This window comes from Vicugna pacos, chromosome 7 (assembly GCF_048564905.1).
Source record: "Vicugna pacos chromosome 7, VicPac4, whole genome shotgun sequence".
Taxonomy (NCBI): domain Eukaryota; kingdom Metazoa; phylum Chordata; class Mammalia; order Artiodactyla; family Camelidae; genus Vicugna; species Vicugna pacos.
In genome coordinates this window covers 2,574,856-2,588,413 of record NC_132993.1, presented here as the reverse complement: position 1 = coordinate 2,588,413, position 13,558 = coordinate 2,574,856, and the positions used below count along the sequence as shown (strand labels likewise).

The 13,558-nt window shown below is 51.7% G+C and overlaps 1 protein-coding gene across 1 annotated transcript in view; it reads right to left on the bottom strand.

Annotated features, from left to right (window-relative positions):
- Positions 1-5,214: 5,214 nt before the first annotated feature.
- Positions 5,215-13,558, bottom strand: part of PAXIP1 (PAX interacting protein 1) — a 45,830-nt gene continuing 37,486 nt past the window's right edge. The window contains exons 17-21 of the mRNA XM_072964102.1: positions 7,753-7,853; positions 6,547-6,681; positions 6,384-6,459; positions 6,236-6,295; positions 5,215-5,622 (exon numbers count right to left, since the gene is read on the bottom strand). Coding sequence (XP_072820203.1) covers positions 5,606-5,622; positions 6,236-6,295; positions 6,384-6,459; positions 6,547-6,681; positions 7,753-7,853 — 389 coding nt within the window. The 3' untranslated portion in view covers positions 5,215-5,605. The remainder of the gene's footprint in view (positions 5,623-6,235; positions 6,296-6,383; positions 6,460-6,546; positions 6,682-7,752; positions 7,854-13,558) is intronic.

Below are 13,558 nucleotides of genomic sequence, written 5' to 3'. Positions count from 1 at the left end.
GTTGCTGGAACAGAGGCTTCTTGACCCGTTTCTGAGCTGCAGTGTGCGGTAGGTGGGGCTGGAGCACTTCAGCTGGGGAGAAGAGCCGCTGAGTGTTCCTCTGTAGGAGATGCCCCCTGGGCAGTGCCTCTGTGGTGATGTCTGTCACTTGTTGTGCGGGCTTGCAAAGTACTCTATTGACACTGCCTTTGTCCCTGCCTCAGCTGCAGGAAAGTCGGCCACCTGCTCTGGTGTCTCCCAGGTTCCGGGCCCCAGGAACCAACAGTGCAGATCCGCCAACGTCGGGTGCCAGGACCCGCCAGAGCGAGTGTGACTCCGCGGTGCCCCCCGGGGCAGCGCAGCCCCCGGCCCCGCCTCTGCATGCGGCAGGGTGTGCCGGCCTGGGGCAGACACCCACACTCCCCCCGCTGGGAGTCAACTCTGCTCGGAGGCCCGGGGCCACAAAGAGGCCAGAGAGAGTAAACCCGCCCTCAGGCCTGCCTGCGAGGTTGCGGGGTGTGGGTTCAGCCGCCAGCCCCGCTCTGCGCAGCAGTGATGGCTGTGACCCGGCCCCCCCAACTTCTGTGAACACACCAAGGACGGAGCCAAGCAGACAAAGTGGTGTGGCGCAGCTGCGCTGCACACCCCCCCACACCAGCAGTGGTGCTTTTTTATGGGGGTCCCAGGCTGCTCTGCCCCGCACACGCCCTCCATTCCCCTGCGGCTGCCCCTGTGCCGTGGGCCGTGGCCCCTCCCCAGGCTGGCCTCCAGCAGCCAGTCCCGCTTGTCCTTGCCGGCTCACATCTAGGGCCGGGATCGCAGGGACCCTCCTGCCAGTTTATCTTGGTTCTGGTTGTCAAGCAGCTGCCACTTTCTCCTCCAAGCCTTGGAAGCTCCACCTCTGTCCCCACTGACCTCCCAGCGAGAGGGCGTGTCCCAGCGTGAGGGTGCCTTTCTTCCTACACCGCTCCCTCCCTGCAGGACCCGTCCTGCACCAAGGTTTTCTTTTTTTTTTCCCCCTCTTACCATTTTGTGAGGACTCCTCCTGTATTTCGAAGCAAGAGACACTGCCAGAGTTCAGTAGGCACTCTGTGCGATTCAGCGGGTTTGCAGATTTAGTTCTTGGTGTATTTGTGGGAGAGGGCGAGCTGTGAGTCTCTCTACTCCGCCCTCTTGGCACCTCTCCTCCAAAATAGTCATTTTTAAGTGTACAATTAACTGGCATTAGGGACATTCACGTTGTTGTGTGGCCATCACCACCACCCATCTCCAGAACTTTCCATCATCCCAAACTGAAACTCGTCCCATGAAACACTGACTCTCCACTGTCCTCCCCCACCACCTGCTGTCTCTGAATTTGACCACTAGAGGGACCTCGTGTAAGTAGAATCATACGGCATTTGCCCTTCTGTGTCTGGCTTATTTCACTTAGCGTTATGTCCTCAAGTTTCATCCGTGTTGTGGCGTGTGTCAGAATCTCCTTCCTTCCACAGACTGAGTAGCACTCCGGCGTATGTAGGAGCCACACTTCGTTTATCCGTTCATCAGTTGGCGTACACTTAGTTTGCTTCCAACTTTTGGTCGTTGTGAATAATGCTACTGTGGATGCAGGTGTGTAAGTGTCTCACAGAGACCTTGCTTTCAGTCCTTTTGGGTACATCCCCAGAGGCAGAGTTGCTGCATCATGCAGTAATTATATTTAAACAGTTTGAGGAATGGCCACATCGTTTTCCACGTGGCTGCACCATTTTGCATCCCGACCGGCGTGCATACGGCTTCCACCTCCCCACCTCCCCACCAGCACTTACTGTGCCGTTTGTTTTGTTTTCGGAGAGCAGCCTTCCCGCCGAGCGTGAGGTGGGGCCGTGTGCTGCTCGTGCGCCTCCCGACAGGGAGGGAGGCCGAGCGTCTTCACATGCTGGTTGGCCATTCACACGTCTTCTTTGGAGAAATGTCTAGTCAGGTCCTTAACTCATTTTAAAATGAGGTGGCTTTTTGGGTGAAACATGGTCGTTCTTTTTATGCCTCGGGTATTAGCCCCTTGTCAGACGCATGGCTGGCAGCTCTCTCACCCGTTCTGTGTGTTGCATTTCACTCTGCTGTGTCCTTTGTTTGGTGCACTAAAGTTTGTACTTTCTATGTGGTCCAACGGATCAGTCTTCTCTTTTGCTGCTGGTACTTTGTCACAGCAGTGCAGAGAGACGGCTGGGAGTCACCCCGTGCCTCTGAGGCATCACCGTGTGGGAGGGCGAAGGCTGCGCGGACGAAGAAGCGCCCGAGAAAGCCCGGAAGAGTCGGGAGGAGCTCTGCCCGTCGTAGTGAGCAGGGAAGCTGGCCAGGCCGGCATGGGTGTTAGCTCGTGTGAGGAGCAGCAAGTGAACCTGTGTGGCTGATGGGGTGAGCGGGTCATGGGAGATTAAGACAGATTCGAAACGTCACAGTTCGATGTTTCTTTTTAGCCGGGATGTGACAGCCCGGATTCTATTTCAGAAAAAAACTGCTCTTGCCAAAGGATGGCGGACAACTGGGCAGGAAGGAGGCTGAGGCAGGAGGCAACTAGGAGCCCGCTGAGATTCCTGAGGGGGACGGACATGAGCATGGTGGTGACGGGTTGGGGCGATGTGAGTGCTTCTGTGTCAAGGGAGCACAGGCGGGAGGCACCGGGAGGGACGATGACACGGTGACACACTCTGAGCTGCAGCAACCGAGATGCTGGTGGTGGCCCAGCATGGTGGGGACATGCGGGTAAGTGCAGGGCAGGGGATGCACCCCGCCCGGGAGCACTGAGCCCCTGGAAGGGGTGCTGGCGGCAGGACCCCCAGACCTGGGCCTGGATCCGCGCTTAGCTCCGATGCAACGCAGCGAGTGATCCGGGGGACCACAGAGCACTTGGGTTTGGAGCCATCTCATTGGGTGCAGCCGGGTGAGACGGGTGCAGCCGTCTCATTGGCCTCGCTCTTTCCAAGCACCAGTACTTAGATGGCGCCATGCGGCTGCGACTACAGAGCTTTTCTTGAATTACCAGGTACCTGCAGGATTAAGGTGGGTTCAGTATTGCTGGTGAGGCTGTCAGCCTGCAGGGCGAGGACGCTGACTCCTCCCACGCCGCCTCTCACTGCCGTGCCCTCCAGGGAGCGCACCTCCCGCGATCTTCCCGAGGAGGCAGACGTGAGTGATTCTTCCTGGACTTGCTTGGGTGGAGCAGGTGCTGCCTGCATGGCACCCATGCTTCTTCTGTCCTCATTTGGAAAGTCCAACAGGATGCTGAGGGCAGCTTCCGCCCCCCAAACACAACCAGCCCCCCGCGGGTCACTGCGCGCCAGAGATGTGCTGGGGGTGAGCGGGGAATTGACCTGTTCCTCTTATTTATCATTCATTTTAACTTAAAAAGTGACACACTCAGTTGCTGGAGAACACTTAAACTCAGATTAACCTGGGTATGTCAATCTACTTTTTAAACTGTAGGTGGTATGAAATCTTAAGAAAAAAAAAAGGTAAAACTCAGAAAATATTATTTGTAAATAAAACAGTATTTTAGATATATTAAATTTTAGAAACTAAAATCAAAAAGCTTTTTTTTTTTTTACTGTGGCTACTTGAAACTTTAAAATTACTTGTGGTTTGTATTATTTCTATTAACTCTGAGCCAGACAAAAGCAAGATTAAGTAAAAGACTTCCTTTCTTATGAGAAAAATTTTTCTAACTGAATCAACTTTTCTAACCTAATCAGCTTCTCAAAATTGATTTACTTTTTATTTTTAAATGTTTGTATGTAACTTCCTCTGAGCCTCCAAACCAGAGCTTAGCAGCTGTGCCAGCCAGTTGGCTGTCGACAGCTCCTGGAGTCTTTAAGGATTATTTCTTGGCAGCTTTGGAAAAAGCCACAAGTCGAAAGGTTAATCAGATCAGTCATACCTGCATGTTGCTTAAGCACACACCCCGTCTCCACTGAAGACTGAGCCGGTGCACGCAGTCACCCAGAGGGCACTCACTCCACCACCACCTTCACTTTCCTTAGCGGGTGTACAAGTAGGCAGTTTTCTGAACACGGTGCCGTCAAGATTTTGTTCCAACTTATGAAAGTCTTCTGTTTCTGGGATTTTGCAGACTGTAAATTATTCCATAGCAGCAGTAATTCCACTCGTGGTATGTGAGGAGAAAAGGGTGATTCTCCGTTGACCATCTCTGTTTGCTGAGGTACCAAGGTATGAGCGTACGAAGCCCACACGCTGAGATGCCGCTTGTTAACATCGCAGGCAGGCGCCAGCACGTGGGGTGTCTGGAGGACAGTGCTGCTTGGGTGCATTTTGAAGAGCTGGACAGAGGAATGTTTCCAACAGACAGTAAGTGTCACCCAGTCGCGGTGAGGGAGGCTGAAGGCGCGCCTGTGCGGCAACAGGCGGGTCCCCGGAGCTCAGCAAGTTCAGGGCACTCGAGAGGGAACGGGCAGTGCTGTGAAGACAGGAGCCTCACTTTGAAATCGAGTGAGTTTCTTTCCATTTGTAGGAATAACTCCATGTGCTCCTGCATGAGTTGGGACAAACAGCTGAAGTGATGATGTATTGAATGTGTGTGACCAGTGTCAGAGCCTTACAAGAGCACTGAAGTTCCTGTGACGTGGAATTCGCGCCGTTAACATTGTATAACGTGTGCTCCACCTCAACCGTGTTCAAGAGCCACACTGTAGAGACCGTGCAGTTAGAGGGCGCATTGAGAGCAGTCACAGACGTCTCTAGGAGGGCATCTCAGAATCACGAGGAGGCAAACTCCTCGCTTCAGGTTCAGGAACACACCTGATGGGCAGGGACGGGAGGGTGGTGCTGCGCCGGTGACAGCGTCCGTCTTGACACACCAGTAAATGCCAGTGCATTACACCTTCTGTGTTAGGGCTGCTGGTAAGCTGATGGTCTCTTACTATGTTTCTGTTCCTACGGTCCAGCAGGAAGTGTGTCGGAACCAGATTTGGAGTAGGAACAGTGCAGACAGGGTTCCTGCGGAATTAGTGACTCTGACCGGTGGGTGCCTGTGTCGTGGTAATTGCTAGATGTTCTGAATATGCCTCTGCTAAGAGATTTTATTGCCTTGACAGAAAACGGCTGCCTTCCAGAAATATATTGCTTCAGGAGAAAATTTTACTAGAAAATATTTTGCCTTGAAATTACTTAAAATGTGATCCACTTTGATGCAAACGATGAACACAAAAAATGGGTAATAAAGGATCACTCAATTCTACGTAAAGTTCAAAAGTACATTTATTTAAAATGTGGCAAGGTATCAGTATAAAAGAAAAGAGTATAAGAAATAAAAATAAAAGTACAAAACATTTCAGATCTAATATCCATAATTTAGAGTGAGGTCTTTATTTACACCATTTTATTTGTAGCTGAAGTTCCAGTAACAGTGTTGTGAAAACATTTAAAAACCTGGCAAATGAATCATAAAACCTAATGTGGGCCCTTAAAGTCATATAATACAAAACATAATTTATGTTTCCTCAGGATAAAATCGCACACCTTAATAAGATGCAGTATATTATGCTTGTCTTCCTGCTTTAAAACGCTCGGCACGGGGAGAAAGCAGCTGGAAGACAAGGGCGTCTGAGCTCCGGTCAGCAGTGCAGGTGCCTCAGTTAAACTTATACGTGGGCCCGTTGAGGAAAACAGCCTCCAGACAGCAAGAGGGGGACGCCCGGGACCCGCAGGCCTGGTCAGTGAGCGCCCTTCTCTCGGCCGCTTCAGCCGGGCGGTCGGGCTGCTCGCCCAGCCCCAGGGCGGCGAGGCCCAGGCGCGGGCTCGCCCAGCCTGAGCGCGGGGGCCGCGGGGTTGGGGGGGAACCAGGCTCCTGGGCGAGCCGCCCTCCCCGGGTCCTTTCCACCCCCGAGCCCTGCAGAGTGGGAAGGCTGACACCCCTGACCCCCACCATGGAAAGCCGCCCCCTACCTGCGTCTTCTGGGCCCCGGCCAACCCCGGCAACTGTCAGCCACCCACCTGGGGCAAAACACAGGCTACTCTCAGGCCACAGACATGAGAAAAGGCTCCAAGAGTAACGGGAGCACAGGAAGGGTGCGCGCGGGTGAACGTGGCCGGTGGGAAAAGCCGGAGAGGCAGGCACACGGCTTCCAGCGCGCGGCCCGCGGAGCGCGAGGCCGCGCGCCACCACCGCGGGCGGTGGCCTCCGCACGCGGGAGGCCGTGAGCGCGGCGCGCTCTGGCAGCGCAGCGCAGGGCTCTGCCCCGCGCACCCCTCAAAGGATATGATTCGTAGTCCAGCGTCTGCGTCAGCACCCCAGTGAGGACGAACTCGGCGTTGTGGACATCTGAAAGGCACGGGCCGGGCGTCGGGCCGCGCGTTAGGGCGCGCGCGGCCGCGGGGGCGGGCGGGCGGGCGGGCGGGGCGCTACGTACCGATTCCTCGGGCGAAGTACTCTCGACACAAGTGGAGGTCGTTTTCACAGGATATTAAAATTATTTCTGACAAACTCTACGGAAAAGAAAACGAGCCCCCGTGACTAAGCCGTGAATCTCGTCCGTGGCGGAGGCGGGCTCAGCGCCGCGGCTCCCCCGTCACCTTGTTCTGCTTGTGCTCCATGAGCCTCCGGAAGGACGGCTGCCGGGACAGCACCCTGCCCCCCGCGCACTCCACGATCGCCTTCATGGTCGCCAGACTCGGGCAGATGCCGGGTGTGATGTAGAAGTACTTCGCCTGAAAGTACAACGAGCAGGTGAGCGCTGCGCTGTGAACGCTCCTCGGCCTCAGAGCACGCGGCTCCTGCAGGCCTGCACGGCGCTTTCTGACGGAACGTCTCACTTCACGGCGCTGCACAGCGCGCGCCCCTCCCGGTCCGCGCGCGAGACGCGAGTTCAAGCACTTGCACAGGTTAGTGCCGTCTATGACTAAAAGCAACCAGAACTTACTGTGTTCCTAAAAGACAGGAAGTAGGAACACTTTTGTGATAAAAGCAAGAATGACAAGAACATCTTTCACAATTTCTGTAAATTCTACATTGTATTCATGTTTACTTGTCGGAGAGACTGGCAAAGCACCTGTATTCCTTTCTTTATGATTTGGGCTCAAATAGAGCAGGAAATGATGTCAGTGGTTAAGGTAATTTTCTAACACCCTTGCTTGTAACTGTACCAAACAATACTATTTTGTTTTAAATTGCTCATAGGAAAAAAGTTAAAAACTCAGATATTTAGAAAAACCGGACTTTAGGTAGCATGCTCGTAACTTATTTTGCAAATCATTTCTGATTCCTAAGTTGGCTCAAGAGGGTAAAAAACCCTTTTTTAACTTGGCCACTGACACACACACAAATTTCAAACTATTCTATCTTATCTAACGAGTATTTAAATATTTCAGTCTTGAATTATTAGGCACCCATTCAGTTAATATTTTTCCAAGAATGTTATCCACTCTCCAGCTGAATATACGTTTAAAGAGAACAGTACTAAGTAACAAAGCAGAAAATTCAATTTAAATGTCTTACAATTAAGTTTTTCATAAGCACACTCTCCGAGCCCGGGTCTGTAACACATCTCTCTCACAGATCTCTGTTCACCTTTCTCCGCCCGACGAGACGCGGTGGGGAGCAGCACTCGGAGGCCCCGGGCTTCTCCGGTGGGGGCCCCCAGCAGCACAGCCCAGGAGGACCAGCGCGAGAAGGATGCCGGGAGAAGCCCGCGCCTCGGAAGAGCCTGCCGCTGTGCCCCGTCCCCGCAGCCGCGCTGCCTGGAGCGTCTAGGTGGCCCATGACTTCCCTTCCAGCTGTACCTTAAAGAGCGGAGAGACGTGTGCCCTCCTCAAGGACTCTTCCAAACTGAAGGAGAACAGCACCTCAGCCTCGGCGTCTCGGAGGAGGTAGTTCTGCTCATCTGGAAAACAGAGCAGCGCACGCTCGGAAAAGCGGCCGGCGCCCGGGACGCACGTGTGTGGCCTGCTCTGGGGCTCCCGGCCGGCAGGCGTTTCCCTGTGAAACCTTCGAACACGTAAGTCTCACCTATTACATTTCACTTGCTACCCGCCTGAAAACAAGCAGGCCAAGGGAAGACATTCCTCCTCCTAGGTCAGTGTTTCTTAGCTTCTTGGAAAAGATGTACTGAGAGCTGTGGCCCCACCGCCCCGCCCCCGGCCCCCTCACCGTTTTAGGGAGTTTCCACGCTCTCCAAGCCCACAGGCCCCAGGTTAAGACCCCAGTCCCAGAGGGACAAGCTGAAAGCTGTTGTCACACCCAGGGTGTGATGTAAGGACACAGTGACTTAGAGACATTAGACTCAATCATCTGAGAATCAATTAAATTTTATAGATTTACTAAAAACATTCCTTTTTAAGTATGTGAATGTGCAGGGCAGTTTATAAAGGATGGTCTTGCCAAGTTTTGAAGGTTTCTGAATTAGTCAAAAGATCGCAGTGTGTTTTCGTCTTCTCATGAGTATGTCTCAGGTTCCAAAAACAACCAAGAAGTGTAATGCCAAGGGTTCAAGACAGGGGGCGTCTTGGGTGGGGGGCTGGCCAGGTGACACCTGCCGCAGGACTTACAGGCCACATACTGTTTCCGTTACATGGCCTTTAAAAAAAATGCTTTAAAAACGTAAAGACCGTTCTTAGTTCACTTCTGAGCAGAGCGATCATTATCACTAAGGAGACGCTGAAAGGAGACGCTGAGGTCTGTTTCACAACTGCTAGACATACAGGGTCATCCAGCAGGTGAATAAGGCTGCTGCACCGTGTCAGGTGGAGGAAGAATCACCAAGAAGCGATGAATTAGAAAACAAACTGCTGTCACACATGAAATATTTGAAATGTCAGCTTCTTGGGCAAAAGTAAAGGTGGCAGGCCTTCTGAAGAACCGTGAGGATCACCAAGGAGTTAGTACTTGTTCTCTCATCATAAATGACACTGAGTAACAGCAGTAAACCAGTCCTGCCCCAGCTGCAGCTGGCATTCTGCTCTTTGAAAAGGAACAGGTGAGTTACACTGACTTGACGGAGTGGTCCTTTGAGGGCTGTGTCACGACCAGCCAGAACGTCCCCGTTCGTAGGAAACAGGCTCAGGTGTCAGGGGTAACAGTACCGCAATTTGGCAACGTGCTCCTGGTCCAGCAGTCACACTGCTTGGTTCGTAGCCAAAGGAGCTGAAAACTTACATCCACCCACAAGCCGCACACAGGACTCAGCTGCATCTGTGAAACCAGAAGCTCGGGAGCAGCGTGATGCCCTTCAGTCGGGGAGTGCTCAGACTATGGAACAGGACTCGGGGCTAAACAGAAATGAGCTGTGAAGCCAGAGGGACACGGGCGGCGCTTAAATGTGTGTCCCTAAGTGAAAGAAGACAGTCTGAACAGGATGCATCTTATATGATTCCACCTCTAGGACATTCTGGAAAAGGCAATTACTATAAACTAGAAAAGTTCTCTTAAGAAATCCTGAAACTTGAAGGATCAAATATGAAACGTTTGGCTCATTAGCGTTGCATGTGAAATGGTTACAGTATGACTGAACCACCTCATGACCCTCAGATCAACACGACAAGCATTAATGCCATATAGAAATTAAAGTCAACCAAACACCTCTCATCAAATAAGAAATGTTATAAAGCTTATAAGCAGATAAAAAATGTTTTTACAAACTGGTAAGCTTGATAATTAAGCCCCTCGCATTTCATTTAAAGAACAGGCTCTCACTGTGAATGTTATAACTTACACAGGACTGAGCACTGACACCCACACTGACGGGAGCTGTCCCTGCGTCTCCCTTCTGCCTGCCCTGTTCCCAGGGCCCGGGGCCTTCGGGTCACTCGTGGACAGGCGTGGGGCCCCCGCCGGGCGCATGGTCCAGCTCACTGTCCTGCTCGTGGCATGTTTAGCGCCACTCTCTCCACGGTCCTGTGTGTCTGTCGGTGGCCCTGCTGCTCCGTCGGCCCCTGAGCATCGTGCTGTCCAGCCCCGAGGGCCAGAGGCTGTCCGGCCTCGCGGAGCAGTGTGGCCTCGTTCAGGCGGAGTCCAGCATGATGGCCGGGAGTTCAGTGTTAACAAATCGAGGAGATAGGGACCCCTGAATGACACGGGGTCTGGGGTGCCAGCCCGCTGCCTCGTAGTCAAAAATCTGCTTATAACTTTACAGTTGGCCCTCCATGTCCTCGGATTCAACCAACTGTGGGTCGTGAGGTCTGTACACATTAATTGAAAAAAATCTGCATATCAGTGGACCGTGCAGTTCAAATCTGTGTTCAGGGATGAACTGTGTATGCCATGAGGCGTCATAAGCCACACACATGCAACAAGGTTTTACTGACACAGACAAGGTGCTGTACCACCAGCTGAGGACAAGGTGACTGAGGCTCACAGGAACCCCCCCTCAAGAGCCACGGGTCAGCGTGCACTCAGTCCGTCATCACTGTAGCCACTTTAGAGAACACGGCACCATGAGTAACAAGAATCAGCTATTACTGCGGGTGTAGTTTTTGATTTATGTATTTATTTTACAATATATTTTAAAAATTGAAGTACAGTTGATGTACAATGTTACATGTTACAGGTGTGTAGGATAGTGATTCACAGTTTCGAGGGTTATACTCCGTTTATAGTTGCTATAAAGCACTGGCCACGTCCCCCCTGCTGCACAGCACGTCCGTGCAGCTTATTTTACCCTGAGACTTTGCACCTCTTACTCCCCCCTCCGCCTTGCCCCTCCCCCTCCCCTCCCCCTCCCCACTGGTACCACGAGTTCCTTCTCTGCCTCTGTGAGCCGGTTTCTTTTCTGCTATATTCGCTAGTTCGTTGTATTTTTCAGATTCCACACGTAAGTGGTATCTTACAGTATCTGTCTTTCTCTGTCTGCCTTACTTCACTCGGCATGATGCCCTCCGAGTCCATCCATGCTGCACCCCAGAAACTAACACAACATTTTATATCAACTGTACTTCAATTTAAAAGCAAACAACCCATTAAAAACAGGGCAGAAGAACTGAACATTTTTCCGAAAGAGGAAATGCAGATGCCCACAGGAACATGAGAAGTTGCTCAACATCTCCAGTATCACAGAACTGTAAATAAAAACCACGAGGCATCATCCCACAGCTGCCAGAGTGGCCATTGTCAAGAACACAAGTAACAAATGTTGCCAAGGGTCTGGAGAAAAGGGAACCCTAGACACTGCCGGTGGGAATGTAAACTGGTGCAGCCACCATGGAAAACAAAATGGAGGTTTCCCCAAAACCTAAAACTAGAATATGACCCAGCAATTCCACTCCCAGGAACATATCCGAGAAGAGCAAAAACATTAATTCAAAAAGATGCATACACCCTGCTGTTAACAGCAGCACTATTTACAACTGCCAAGACATGGAAGCGTCCCAAGTGCTCATCAACAGACGACTGGATAAAGCTGTCGCTCACATATGCGATGGAACACACCGCACCCACATAAAAGAAGAGTATCTTGCCACTTGTGGCTCTTCACTTTTTTTTGTGCTTCAAAAACCAGAATTTTGTAACTGGCATAAACATTTCCATGGCATCAAAAACAATAAAACACCAGAAATAAACTTAACAGAGGAGGTTACCTATACTCAGAAAACTAAAACATCGATGAAGGAAATTGAAGATACAAAGCAATGGAGAGATACCTTGTGCTCTTGGATGGGAAGAATCCACACTATCAAAACGGCCACACTGCCCAAAGCAACCCACAGATCCAGCGCAACCCGTCAAAATACTCGCAGAACTAGAACAAGCAAATCCAAAATTTATAAGGAACAGCAAAAGACCCCAAACGGCCAAAGCAGTATTTTGTAGGTCTGCTTTTTCTTTCTCCTTTTTGTTCTCTTTTCTTGTGGTTTGATGACTAGAGAAGGTCCTTTAACATTTGTTGTAAAGCTGGTTTGGTGCTGAAATCGTTCAGCTTTTGTTTATCTGTGAAGCTTTTGATTTCTCCCTCAAATCTGAACGAGAGCCTTGCTGGGTAGAGTATTCCTGGTTCTAAGTTTTTCCCTTTTATCACTTTAAATATATCATGGCACTCCCTTCTGGCCTGAAGGGCTTCTGCTGAGAAATCAGCTGATCACCTACGGGAGCTCCCTTGTATGTTTGTTGCTTTCCTCTTGCTGATTTTAATATTTTCTCCTTGTCCTTAATTGTTGTCAGTTTGATGACTGTGTGCCTTGGTGTGCCCCTCTTTGGGTGGATCCTCTGTGATTTTGGGTGGAACTCTCTGCGCTTCCTGGACTTGGGTGACTCTTTCCTTTCCCAAGTTGGGGAATTTTTCAGTGATTCTCTCTCCAAAAATTTTCTCAGGTCCTCTCTCTCTCTCTCCTTTTTCTGGGACCCCCTATGATGCGAATATCAGTGTTGTCCCAGAGTTCTCTTAAACTATCCTCATTTTTTTTTCTTCTGTTCTGCAGTAGTGATTTCCACTCATCTGTCTTCTAGCTCACTGATCTTTTCTGCCTCATTCAGTCTCTTCTTGGTTCCTTCTAGTGTGTTACTCATTTCAGTGATTTTATTCTTCAACTCTGCGTATTCTTTGTATTTTCCAATTCTTTGCTATAACTTCGCTCTGTGCATCTGTACTCCTCTTGAGTTCTCCGAACATCTTCGCCATCGTTACTCAACTCTTTCTTGGGTAAACTGCCTATCTCCTCACCACTGATTTCTTCTTCTGGGATTCTGTCTTGTGCCTTGGCCTGGGAGACTCTCCACTGCTGCCCCACGTCGTCTATCCATGTAGTTTTCGGTAGGTTAGTTACTTTCTCGCCCTTGGCGAGGTGGCCCTCTGTGGGAGATGTCCTGTGTGTCCCAGCAGTGCACTCCTCTTGTCCCCCAAGGGCCAGGGTCCTGTTGGTCCCAGTGTGGAGTCTGGCCTGTGTGTGTGGACTCCTTCCACGGGCTTTGGGATTGCTGTTTTCTCATTTCTGGTACCTGCCCTGGTGGATGAGGCTGGACTAGAGGCTTGTGCAGGCTTCCTGACAGGAGGAGCCAGTATCTGCCCACTGCTGGGTGGAGCTTGGTCCTGGACCTCCGGTGGGTAGGGCCGTGTCTAGAGGCCTCCGTGGCTCAGGAGGTCTGATGGTGGGTGTGGCTGTGTCTGGCCTGAGGCTTCCCCACAGGCTGTTGGGTGGGGCTGGGTCTTGGTGCTAATGATCCAGTCGAGACATCAGCCTCCAGGAAAGCTCAAGTAGATGAACACTCCCTGAATGTCCATCACCAGCTTTTATGTCCCCTGGGTGAGCCGCAGCCGTCCCCCACATCCCCAGGAGACCCGCCAGATCCAGCAGGCAGGCCTGGCCCAGGTTCCTACGAAATCACGGCCTCTGCCCTTGGACCTGGTGCACACGAGATTGTGTGTGCGCTTCCCAAGGGAGTGAAGTCTGTTTGCCCCAGTCCCTGGGGCTCCTGGAGCTGAGCCCTGCTGGCCTTCAAAACCAGATGTCCTGCGGTCTCCTTCTCCCAGTGCCAGGACCCGGGCTGGGGAGCCTGACGTGGGGCTCAGAACTCCCTCCTGTGGGAGGGCCTCTGCGACTTAATTGTTCTTCAGCTCGTGGGCCGCCCCCCTGGGCGGAATGGGCCTGATCATACTGTGGG